The 13,032-nt window shown below is 42.0% G+C and overlaps 1 protein-coding gene across 1 annotated transcript in view; it reads left to right on the forward strand.

Moving 5' to 3' along the window:
• Positions 1–4,878: 4,878 nt before the first annotated feature.
• gucy1a2 (guanylate cyclase 1 soluble subunit alpha 2) overlaps positions 4,879–13,032 on the forward strand; it is a 41,482-nt gene continuing 33,328 nt past the window's right edge. The window contains 1 exon segment of the mRNA NM_001104688.1: positions 4,879–5,482. Coding sequence (NP_001098158.1) covers positions 5,147–5,482 — 336 coding nt within the window. The 5' untranslated portion in view covers positions 4,879–5,146.

Consider the following 13,032-nt stretch of genomic DNA (forward strand, 5'->3'; position numbering starts at 1 on the left):
TAAGCAAAATAAATTTGCCAATAGAACAAGACATTTGTGGATGTCTTTCCTTTATGCAAAATGTTTTAACTGAAGAGAATTTTCTCTTTATTGACTCTAAAATAAACCATTTTATCTCAATAAAATGTAAAAAATAAATAAAACCTTTGATCATATTTTCAAAATGTTCCCAGTTGTCTTATTTATGATTATGCCATTTTAGCCACAAACACAAAAAAACTGTTGTTTACTAGGTCATAGTTTCTGCAGAGCAACAGGAGTTCATTAGAAATCCATCTCTGAGTTGTGGGTGGGGAGAGCAATCCGCCCCTCTTCCCCTCAGTGCTAGTGGCCTGCTCAGTGTACTTTCAACATTACAAACATATCTTTCAAACTACATTTTTCCATCAGTTTCTAATTCATAACTATTTGAATTAAAAAATGCTCAGAAATGCAGTTTTGAACCTAATTTTCCTTATACAGTATAGACCAAAAGTTTGGACACACCTTCCCATTCATTTGAATGAGAAGGTGTGTCCAAACTTTTGGTCTGTACTGTGTATGTCCTCCATCATCATATAAATGCCACGAGAATATGTTAAAAACACCAAAAGCATCATTTTAAACAGAGTGGGTCTTTAAATTAATGCATCTTAAATCCAAATAGGGAAATTTGACTACAATTTAGTTACAAATGTTTGGTTAGATTCAGACTTTTCAGGGTTACAGGGGTTGCTGGTACTAAACCCAGCCATCCTAGGGCGCTGTCAGCCTGGATAGGTTGGCGGTCCATTTCAGTCTTTATAACTTTTTAGCGTTTATTATTACAAATGAAGCCCGTCAGGCTCCATCAGTCGGGTATGATGGCAGCGCAGTCAGTCACTCCGACCCTTGGCTGAGCTGCGTCATTATTTGTTTTCATGCTAAAGTTATTCAATCTGCTGTAATCCATGGAACATTGTGAATGAGATTAGCGGTGAGAAATGCCCTCTTCTCCACGCTGGGGTCCATGTGGCCAGCAGCCAGCTCAGAGCACTCCCTCTGCTCTGGGGCTTATCTTTTCTGGAACATCATTTATGCTATTGTAGTGCTGGCTTTATTAAAAGCTGGACTGCAGACTGATTGCTAAGAGCCAAGCAGCCAGATAAGGAGAGAGCGGCAGAGTTTGTGCTGGCCGGGTTGTGTGTGGGCGTTTGTTAGATGGAGTGAAAGTCGGTGTAGTGGATTAGGGTCACGCTGCTCTGGAGAGTCAAATGAATTAGTAGAACTTTTGGGAAATGACTCTGGGTTGCCAGTGTGTGCATTCGTATGTATCGTTTCTATTTTAGCGTTTCCCTGCTGCTGGTTCCCTTTGGGGAGTCCTAATGAACAGACATGCAGTGCCAATTGAGGTCAAGGTCAAAACTGTCATTAATGCCAGGCAGGGGCATTGTTCTGAGCTGCACCACCGCTGCAAGCCCCATTAACTGCCCACGGAGCCCTCTTTGTCTGTGGAAACCCATGTTGAACACAACTGGCACATGGCCTTGAGCCTGGATTATTGACCATGACTTATTAGCATTTGATGTAGCTTGATTACCACCTCGGTGCAGTTAACAGACTTCTTTTTATGCTCTGTCTGTGGGTCTGCTTTTTCCAGAAGAACATTTACATTTTCTCTTTTTGTCTAAAATTATTAGTTAATGTGGTCATGCAGATGCAGCTAGAATTGTGTTTATTTCCTCTAAAACAGTTTAATTTGACATTTTTGCTATGCATTATGTTTATTTTTCATGTGAGCTCTTAAATGACTGTTACAATTTGTTCTAATTCTTGGTCTTTTCAGTCCAACTGAAGGTGCGCTGTCCTTTTTTTTGTTTGTTCTTGGGACAGAATTAAATCGAAATCAAACATTTGATACACAAAGTCTTTAAAGCAAACTTTAGCTTCTAGTTTGATCTTCTTCTGGTCGTTCTGAAAACTTGTAGTTCTACTTCATGTATTGGAATGTTTTTATTGATGCTGTTGGCAAAGATGTTTTCAAAAAGTTGGGCTCAAGATAACTTGACATTTTAAATGGAAAATCTTGAAATAAGCAACCTAAAAAAAACCCCAACAAGAACAGATCAGCATTTGTGCAGGTCAAAGTCACAGGTCCACTCATCCATTGTCCATACCAGTTTTCCGTTTCTAGGGTTATGATGGTGCTGGAACCCCCCACCTAAGCAGGAAGCAGCTGATGGATTTTTTTGTTTCCTCTGTCACAGTTACAGGTTCAAGTGGCCAGTAAGCCACAACAGTCCTAAGTTAGGGATCCTCAGTGTAGTTAGGTATCTGGTCTTCTGTTCATCCGGTCATCTGCTTTGTTACCTTTTTGTTGCTCCCTTTAACCGTGTTTAAGTTTATAAAAGTTTGAGTTCTGCCACAAGTTGTTATGTTTAGGTTCTTCACCAATCAGAGTCTGCATTTAACCCATGGAAGATGTTTTGTGGACTGACCCCGGACGAAGAGCCTGCAGAAAACTCGCAAAAGAGAAAAGAGCCATTTAGACTTCTATCCACCTTGAAAAAGAGAATGCAGACTAAAGGATCCAAAAACGCTGCCCTAAATTTGTCCATGAACGGGTCTTACGTACCTCAGACTGAATGAAGCACAGCGCATAAAAATATTGACTCAACTATTTAAAACACAGGCCTAAAAAATAAGCACAAAGGAAATTACTGACCAAATTGACCACAAACTTGATTTTGTAAAATCAGCATAAAACGGAACAAGGTTACATAGAAAAATAAACTGTAGATTAATCCAATTAGATCCACTCAATGCTTGGGGATTGAACATTAAGATTATTTATACAAAACCTCCATCTACAAAAATAAAAACTGATTGAAAATCTTAGTGGGTGTGACTGCTGCAGGAAATTTTTAATTATTTTTTCTGCTAATTATTTCATTATTTATCTATCACTGCAGACATTGAGGACAGTTACAAGTACCTTGGAATTCCGCAGGCAAAAGGCAACCTGGCGCAGGCAACAAGGAAAGCTGCAACAGCTAAATACCTCCAACGAGTAAGGCAAGAACAAGACCTGGGCAATAAACAGCTACACACTGCCAGTTATCCGATACCCTGCAGGAATAATAAGATGGCCAAAGGAAGAGATACAGACTACAGATGTTAAGACATGGAAGCACCTCACCACGCATGGAGGGTTCCATCCCAAATCCAGCACCCTGAGACTGTATGCTAGCCGCAAGGAAGGAGGCCGAGGACTAGTGAGCGTAGAAGCCACTATCCAGGATGAAACATCCAAGATGCATGAGTACATCAAGCTCAAGGCCCCAACTGACAGTGTGCTCAGTGAATGTCACAGACAATGGAGAGCAGAGGATACAGTGCTGGAGGACAGATCCTCATGGGAGGACAAACCCCTGCATGGGATGTACCACCGGACCATAACTGAAGTGGCTGATATCAAGAAGTCCTACCAATGGTTAGAAAGGGCTGGCCTACAGGACAGCACTGAAGCACTCATCCTGGCAGCTCAGGAACAAGCCCTGAGCACCAGAGCCATAGAGGCTCAGATCTACCACACCAGACAAGACCCAAGGTATAGGCTGTGCAAAGAGGCGCCTGAAACAATCCAGCATATAACTGCAGGGTGTAAGATGCTGGCAGGGAAAGCATACATGGAGTATGCTGAAATAATATACAGGAACATGTGTGCAGAATATGAACTGGAAACCCCAAGGTCAAAATTGGAAACACCTCCGAAGGTGGTAGAGAATGAGAGCGCAAAGATCCTGTGGGACTTCCAGATCCAGACTGATAGGATGGTAATGGCGAACCAACCAGACATTGCAGTGGTGGATAAAGAACAGAGGAAAGCCGTTGTGGTGGATGTGGCAGTGCCAAGCGATGGGAACATCAGGAAGAAGGAACATGAGAAACTGGAGAAATACCAGGGACTCAGAGAAGAACTGGAGAAAGCCTGGAAAGTGAAGGTGACAGTGGTGCCTGTGGTAATTAGAGCACTCGGGGCAGTAACCCCCAAGCTGGAGGAGTGGCTACAACAGATACCTGGAAAGACCTCAGACCTCTCAGTCCAGAAAAGCGCAGTGCTAGGAACAGCTAAGATACTGCGCAGGGCCTCTAGCTCCTCTTCCCCCCTTTGACTCATATTTAATAGGCTCAAACTCATCAGTTTAAAGAATTTCTGCATTTAATTCAACATCCACTCATAAAACACATGATTGTCTGGAACATGTTTTTTTTTATCGTATTTGTCCGAAATGTAAACAAACAGAAAACAAACAAACAAAGAAACGTGGGTTATTTTTTGTATTTGAATGTGTCCTCGCACCGCACTAAAACACGGGTTGACGCTTCTCCTGCGCGCGCGCGCAGACTCCGAGCGCTTTGCCGAGCGTTGCTGCTGGCTGACCGCGCGCTCTCCCCTCGTTTTTCAGGCTCGCGCGCCGCTGCAGCTGCCGTGTCCGAATCTCAGTCCACGCGGGAAGGAGACGACAGGTGAGGGACGGTGGATGATGAGACGAGCGTTGATCCTCAGGCTGGAAGGAGCCCGTTGAGGTGGAGGAGAAGGAGGAAGGTGGTGGATGATGTGGCTGCGGCTATCATGGGGGAAGAAGGCACATTCTTCTGGAAAGGAGCCCTAAGGAAGGAGGAGGAGAACCGCAGCATGGGAGCATGACGCGCTCCTCCGTGAAGGAAGCGTCTCCCTGAAGCTCAGCGCCTCCTCTGCTCTGAGGAGCTCCGCGTTCACCTGAAGGACAGTCTGTGAACGGAGGTCTGCGGACTCACTTGCGGGTAAAAGGGGGACTGATTTTTGGAGGACCTGCCCCCTCACCCCCCTCTTGCCCCCCCCTTACATAAAGGTTTGCGTGCCGTTAGTGCCCCCCTCTGCATCGCTGAGTCCACAAGCAGAGGCTCTTCGCACCCGGAGATCAAAGCGGCTGGATTTGGACGCAATCTGCGCGCGCGGACAGGCCTCACCCCCCCCCCCCCAGCTCTGTCTGATGCCTCCCCGGCGCACAGGTGGACATGGTGGTACGGAGCCCGCTGTAGCATTGCCATCCTCCTCCTCCTCACCACTGCCGCTGTCATCATCCCCATCATCATCATCACCATCATCACCACCACCCTCCTCCTCCTCCTGTTCAGCACCACAATGTCTTCTTCGTCACGCAAGATCTCCTCCGAGTCATTCAGTAGCTCGGTGGGTTCGGACTGCGGGCTGGAGAGCCCCGGTGGGGACGGAGGGGGTGGCGGTCCGGAGCTGGCGGAGGAGAACCGGGGCTGCCCCTTCTCCTCCCTGCCGTCCTCCCAAAGAGCGCTCCTCTGGAACGGACGCAGCTCCGCAGAGAGGTCCGCGTGCGCGGCCGGCGAGGAGCAGCAGCAGCAGCAGCAGCAGGGACCCTTCATACCCCACAAGAGGGTGACCAGGAGGAGAAGGGTGAACCTGGACTCTCTGGGGGAGAGCCTGAAGAGACTGACCTCTCCCACGGTAAGCGGCACGCATGCAGAGAGTTGGACCCTCCAACCTCCTGACATGTCAGCATTGTTAAACATTTAACATTCTGCAATCTTTTAGTGAGAAGCACGAACTTTGGAAAAAACACATAAGCCACTCCACATCAGATTGATTCTTTCAAATGCCAGACGAGTCCTTTCCGACATCCACATGATGAGCTCTCACAAACAGCCTGAATCATCTGTCAGATTATATAATTTTGTTGTTGTGAGGAAGAGATCTGTGTCAGCCCGCATGAGGAGAGGAAGGATCGGTGTCCACAGTACTTCTACAGCTGGTTAGAAGCAGGTATCAGAGCCGCACTCGGATTATTGTCTGTTTCCATTAGTGTGTCAACCAAAAATGCCCTCTGAGGGGGAAATATTATCTTTACATTCATGGTTTATTCCAGAGGTGATAAATTGGAGCACTGGAGTCTGCAACCCCTGCTGACCAAACAGAATCTGAGGAAACGTAGTATGAATAAATGCGTTTTAATGCACTATGTTACTACATATATCATTTCCGTTTGTAGAGAAGTTGATCCTACCTGCTATTGTTCTTCTGTTTAGATGTCCTGGTACAGATTTCATCTAAATTTGAGGAAAACTTTCGTTGGATTGATAGACCTTTTTTTTCCTCATCATGTTTTTGTAGACGTCTTTAAAGAGCCACTCTGATAAAATATTGTGTTTTTAACATATTCTTGTGGCATTTTTCTGATGACGAAGGACATATACAAAGACAGTTTATCTTACGATTCCATTTCTGAGTATTTCTTTATTCAAATCAATGTGAATCAGGAGTTAACAAAGAACGCCATTTGAAAAAAAATCCCATTTGTGACAGAAGATACGGCAGGCAGGTCACAAGCTCTCTGCATCCACTTGCAGACGACTAGATCTATGTGCGTCTTTGTTTTCTTCGTCTGAGCTGGTATCTGACTCTAAACTGTATGACTGGATAACTACAATATTGCTCGGCATTTTTATTACAGCGGTAAAGTTAGTTTTGTAAGCTAGCAGTAGAGCGTGAAAACAGATGGCGATGGGAAGTGGGGGTGGGGTTGCTCCACACCAACAGTCCTGTCTTCAACTCTGTGGTGAATTTCCAATGAACTCCTGCCACTGCAGAAATTATGTCATAGAAAATGACAGATTTTTGGATTTTGGCAAAAAAAAAAAAAAGTCAGTCATAATTAAAAGACCACTGGGAACACTTTTCAATAGATTGAAAGATCGGAGTGCAACTTTATACAGATTAGTCGTTTAATGGACATAAATGCACATTGAGACCAACATTGTGCACAAGTTTATTGCAAAACAACTTTTATTCTGAAAGCCATGGCTCTGTGAATATTATATCATCATTTGAAAGGAAAAACGCTATGATTCACTTTGTTTCAAGGGCATAAAATGACAAAAAGTTGTTTGGCAAGTTACCAGAGATGCAGGATTTTGGATTTTTGTTGTATTAAAAGACATCTGATGGCACTGATATGTGATGTTTAGACATTTTATTATATCATGGAAAGATCTAAGACCAAATGAAAACAAGTATAAAAACAGCAACTCAAAATTTCATGTCAGCATCAGCAAAAAGCAAATAAACACCAAACAAAATAAGAAGGCAGTTCAGCCTCAAATATGAGGTTCTGTTTGTGCCAAAAAAACGGAACACTATATGAATAAATGAAATTAATTCCTGAGCTGGCAGTCGTGCAGAGGTAGTACTGTGGTCGACCTCTCAGCGGAGGATTGTAGCTTTGGTTCCCGCCTTGCTCTGCTATGGGTCAGGGTTTCCTTGGGTAAGTCACTGATCCCCACATTGCTCCTGGTAGTTGTAGGTTGGCCATCAGTGTGTGAGTGTTTGTTTGAATGGACCTGTTCATTACAAAGCCCCTGAAGATCAAAGCAGACACTTCAGTATCTTAGAATTTTACCGTTTAACAATCCGATCTGTCAAACGGCTGAAGTCATTCCTGGTTTTGCAGGTTGACATAATATTGTGTCGAAATGCACCACCCATGTGTCCACCAACCTGCAAATCAAAAACAGGCTCCTAAAAGCAGCAAATTTCAGCTCAAATCAAAATGTATGATTTAACCCCCCCCCCCATAAATAAAAACAAAATAGAACACTGAAAGCAGATCTGTTTTTGGGTGAAAAAAAAAAAAAAAAATCAGACTTAACATGGGGTTCAGTGAGAAATCGCTCTGCCTCCAGTGTTCTAGGAACTGCAGCATATAGTTCCTTTCTTTGAGAATAGAAGGTGGGGAGGTTGGGTAAAAACAGTAAAAGAGGTGCATAAACTGACACTCACCATGGCTGACATGTTGTAGTTAGTTGCAGATCTAGTGATGTGCTAACGGTTACCATGGCAGCCACCATGTTGATGCGTGTTATTGGCTGAAACTAAGTTATATCAGATGTGTCATGACTAGAACGCGGGGCAGACCCAGATGCTGAAACAGCATTCATACTGGTCAAACAGCGTTCATACTGGTCTCCAAGAGAAAAAAAAAATTGTATTAATAAAGAGCTAGTTTAGGCTTTTTTTCTTCAGTTGGTCCTATGCTCAACTCCTATAATAGATCAGTGCAACCAATTTTATTTTTCATTTCTCATGTTTTAATTTTCTAGATAATGAAATTAAACAGCTCAATTAAACAATGGCTATGGAAAGGAACAGATTTCAGCTCCAATTATCAATAAAAAAATAAACAAGTTTAGCAATATTTCTATAACAAACCTGTTCTGGTTCTCTGTTCACAAGAATGTAAATCAAATTTATTAATTGATTTTTCTTATAGCAATGCGGTGTGTTTCCTCCTCCAGCTTTTTCATGTCTCTTCCTCCACATGTGAGCCAGAAAACCTGGGTGTGCTTCACCCAGGCTCAGCTGAGGATGTAGTTCCATATGTGCTGGCACAGATGCTGATGGAGCTTACAGATGCAGTTCTGACTCTCTGGGGGGGTGTCTTCACCCTCACCACACTGACCCAGAAGCAGTGGTGCACAGAGTCATGCCGATGCTCACACATGGACAGTTCTGCAGGAGAAGAAGGATTAATTGGCCCTTCTCTTCTTAGTTACCCCCTGGAAGGGGATCGTGAGTCTTGTGACTTCTGCTGACTGAAATGCCACAAAAATAGAAAACAGAAAACTTGAGGTTTTTGTTCCCTAATGGTGTGTATTTATATTGGATATTATTGTTGTGTTTATGTTTTCTGAGTGAATTTATTAATTTACTGCACTTCTGTTAGAGGCCTGCAAATGCAGGATTTGGGATGAGTAACTAAATTGGAAGTTATGATGGTTGACTTTAACCCTTGTGCTATCACTTTAACATTGGGAGCTGGGTCATCTAGACCCACTAGACAGTGCGCTGAACCTTTTTTCTTCAATGATTTGTGATCTTCACTGGTGTCCATGGATTACATGAAATCTTTCCACCTTTATCCACCTTTGTCATGGTAGGGAGAACACGTCAATGCAAGGGTGGGGTCATCTAAGGTAGTACAAGGGTTACATGGGGTTTAATTCCAGCAGTTAGTTTGCAGCTCAGCAAACATCACTAAGATAAACATATTCAGTAAAAACAGTTTCAAAAAATAAAGTACAGAGTTACCAAGCTGTAAAAAAATATTATAAAACCCCAGAACCCCCAGATTGCTCGATGGTTAGTCATCAAATGGGAGTTTTTGCTATTGATTTGGCCGTTGTACAGTGCAGTCTTTCAACATGGTGTCATCATGGGGGGTAGTTGTGGGGTGATGGCGTTGTTTTGAAAAATGTAAATGTGTGTATCAGATGCACAGGAGTTTAATCTTGTTAGTAGTTCATAAAATCTTTCGACTAAGCTCATAAGCAATTACTGCAGGCAATCCTCCAGAGAAGCTGTGGTGGGTGAGCGTGCACGAGCGAATGCTGATGGCGGCCACTGTTTCATCTTTTTTCATCACCACAGCGATGGCCAGATATGCTGTTAGCCTCTACAAAAGCATCACAGCAGAACGTACGATGGGGTTCCGTCTGCATTTTCGAACATCTTCTCACTTTACCAAACTTTTGATGCAGACATCTAAAAGCATTAGCTGACCTAAAAACCTACTTTACTGTTTTAAAGTTACTTTTTATTTTATTTTTTACATGGTTTCCTAATTTCCATGGAAGCCTGATGGGGTTGGAGCTGAAATTCAGAGGAAAAAAGTGTCTTATAGGAATTAAAAAAACATAAATGCAAAGTAGTGATTTGATAGAATAAACAAATATCATTATTTTTGGTCATGGCTTAATCACTGACACTCTAATCCTATTATCTTACAAATTGAGCACATTTTCTCAGATTTTTCTACATTTGGCAGCTATAACTATATTATGGGTTGTCTGTATTATGTTTTTTTTCTGTTTGATTTTTTTTTACCCTTCATTGTCTGTTCATGCTTGCAGCTGTGCTCATGGGAAAACCACTGTTTTCTTGTCAAGTTGACAACTTTTTTTCTGATATATTTGGACTTTTTTTATTTGGGTTCAGTGATGCACAACTGTAATGCTGGGGGAAGTGAATTGTGTTTTAATAGAACAAAAAACATTTATTTTAAACAGCCTGTAGGATTTGAGACTAGAAGCTACTGAGGTGTGTGATGCCAGATTGACTTGACTTAAGCAGCAAGCAGACTAAGCTGTCATTTTTCTAAATGAAAATGAAAGTCGAATTTGCAGCTAATTTTAAATACGGTATGTACTTTCATTCATCCATTTCCTCCTGCAACAGCAGTCAAAAACCATTTGCCTTTCCAGCAGAAACATACCTGTCTGAGACCAGGGGGGTATTCCAGAAAGCATGTTTAAACTAGCCTGACTTTAAGCCTGAACTCTGGCTGAAATCCGCCTGAACTTGCTTACTCTGGGTATGTCGGTTCCAAAGGCCGGATATGAGTTAGCGTAATTACGCTCGACTTGGTAACCTTGGGTTAATGCTCGTGCACAGCAGGTACATAAAGACATTCTCAATGGATCGCCGATTTCCGTAGTCACCATGGAAACGCGTGGAGAAAAAAAGAAAGCGATATACTTCAGTGAGACGGAGCCTGAGATTAATGACGGCGTATGAAGATTATACGTCCATCAAAAAAGTAATACGGCTGCATCATCAAAAGAAAGAGTTTCTGCTTGTAGTAGAAGAACAGACAAAGTAAACGCACGAGTTTCTGATCTTGTTTCCATTTTCATGTGACGCATGTATATATATAACTTATCCAATTTTGCCAACTTAAATGAATTACTTCAATTGGTAACAAGTAATTGAGTTAAATTTATTCAACCTAATTTCTTACGTCTATAAAACTCAATAGTTGTTACTACAGCTCAAATTTACACATTTATTTAACTAAATGTCATATTACTCCAATTCAAGTAATCTTTTTCTCCATCGTAATGAATTATAATTCTTGAACTGTCATATGTCTAAGTTTGAGCCGGCAGATCCTCATTTTTATAACAAAAGGACAAAACAGCGAGTGCTTAGTGTGTTCATTGATTTAGGAATTTGCCAACATTGTCGATATGCTTTTTGACTGTAGGGGTTCTATATAAACTCATCATCCTCTCCCTCTCTCTCCCTCATGGTGCAGAGACTTGAGCAAAGTAGGACAAAGTAACTCGGCAAAACACAGTAAAACAGCTAAACAACTAAACACATTTGGTCAAAAGCCCACACTTAAACCCAAATCCGTCCAGACAGGCAGACGGAATGGTATCCCACAATCCCTTGCGGTGCTGATCTAACAGCAGCACCAAAGTTACACCTACTTAATTGAATTAATTTGAATGAAAGCAAAATAACTGTCTGAAAACTACGTGTTATTTTTGAACTGACTTAACAAAAAAAAGATTTTTAATTATCTTAACTGAAGAAAATAATTAAGTTAGATCAAAGTAAAAAAGTTTATTTTTCCAACATCCATATGTGGTCTTATCACCCTCTCACAGTGGAAAAAGTATTATCTGAGCTTCTTCATCCACTAAATCATCTTCAAATGGACACGCCATGCTGCTTCACCTCTCTGTAAATAAACTAACCTTCAACTAAACCTGACTAACCTTCAACTAAACCTGCTCCGGACCAGGTCATGTTCAGAGCATGAGTTGCCATGGCAACTTGACCTACCCTGAAACATACCTGTATTTCTGGAACCGAAAGCTGAGGTTATCAACTTCCTTAGCCTCAAACTTACCGTGGGAGCTAGCATAACCTGCTTTCTGGAATACCCCCCAGCTCTATATTTATAATTAGGATCAAGGATGACATAGCAACATCCACAAATTATTCAACATGCCACATGCCTGCAGTGGATCATTTAACAAGTTTTGGGCTCAATTTGACGTTTTTTTAATTATCTAGATATTATGTAATATTACAGTACATCTGTTCTGATAAGACTGCTCCTGATCCAAAAATGCCCCCATGGATTGGTGATGGAACTGAACAAGATGAGAAAAGAGAAAGGACGCTAAGCAACAGTTTTCTGCTGTAAAAAGGTTGACCATGTTGTAAAATACATGGTGTAGATGAGAATTCAGGGATCAGATCGCATTTTATGGACAAAAGGGGATGCAAATAGATTATTCTCAGTCTACCTTTCTACCTTGTTCAGTGGGAGTTCTCCCAGGCTCAATATTGGGGCCTCTCCTTTTTGTCATGTATGTAAATGATTTGCCAACCATATTTCACCTGTAAAAACACAGGGATATGCAGATGACACAGTTCTTTACGTTCAAGCAAAAACAAGGGATTCTATCTAGAGTCATGGTGCCAGGGGTGGACTGGCTGCGAAAGAATTTCTTCACCACAAACAAACAAACAAACAAACAAACAAACAAACAAACACAGTCTGCATGTTTTTCTCCTGATAGGCAGCAGGCAGTAAACAGCCAGCTATCTTGGTGAACAATTACAATTTAAATATCTCTTTGACACTAAATGTAACTTTTAAAGATCATCTTGAAAAAGTTTCCAGAATCTAAAATATTCTTTCTGATAAGGTATGTTTGCTGACCCGGATGGTCCCAGTGAAGTTCAAAAGAGCTAGATGGAAAATACAGGAAAATAGAGCAAATTCCTCCTGCTTTATGACTTGCTCTCATTTATTGCCCCATGCTGGGGTTCTTTCTCGTCTAGTGATGCATTTTCTATGGAAGAGCTGGAGTTCTCCAGCTGTGCTGAAGCACCATTACCCCCACTGCTAGGACCACAGGCCACACTGGTTTGTGTTAACAGAAACCCTGGGAAAGGAGCTGAAATAAAAATATGGTAAACAGGGATGTGGATGTGAGAGACAGGAACATCTACGGTGGAGAAAAGCTGCAGAAGGGAAGGAAATGATGCACACAGATGAAACAGACCCAGATTGTTTCTTTACAGAAGAGTCAAACCAAAGATATTTCACTGAAGGATGTAAAACATCTTTATTGCTTTTCCTGAGTACTTGTGTTTCATCTGTTTTCACAGTTATTGCAAAAACAAGTTAAAAAGCGCTTTGA

The sequence above is a fragment of the Oryzias latipes genome, chromosome 13 (genome assembly GCF_002234675.1).
Source record: "Oryzias latipes chromosome 13, ASM223467v1".
In the NCBI taxonomy this organism is placed as follows: Eukaryota; Metazoa; Chordata; class Actinopteri; order Beloniformes; family Adrianichthyidae; genus Oryzias; species Oryzias latipes.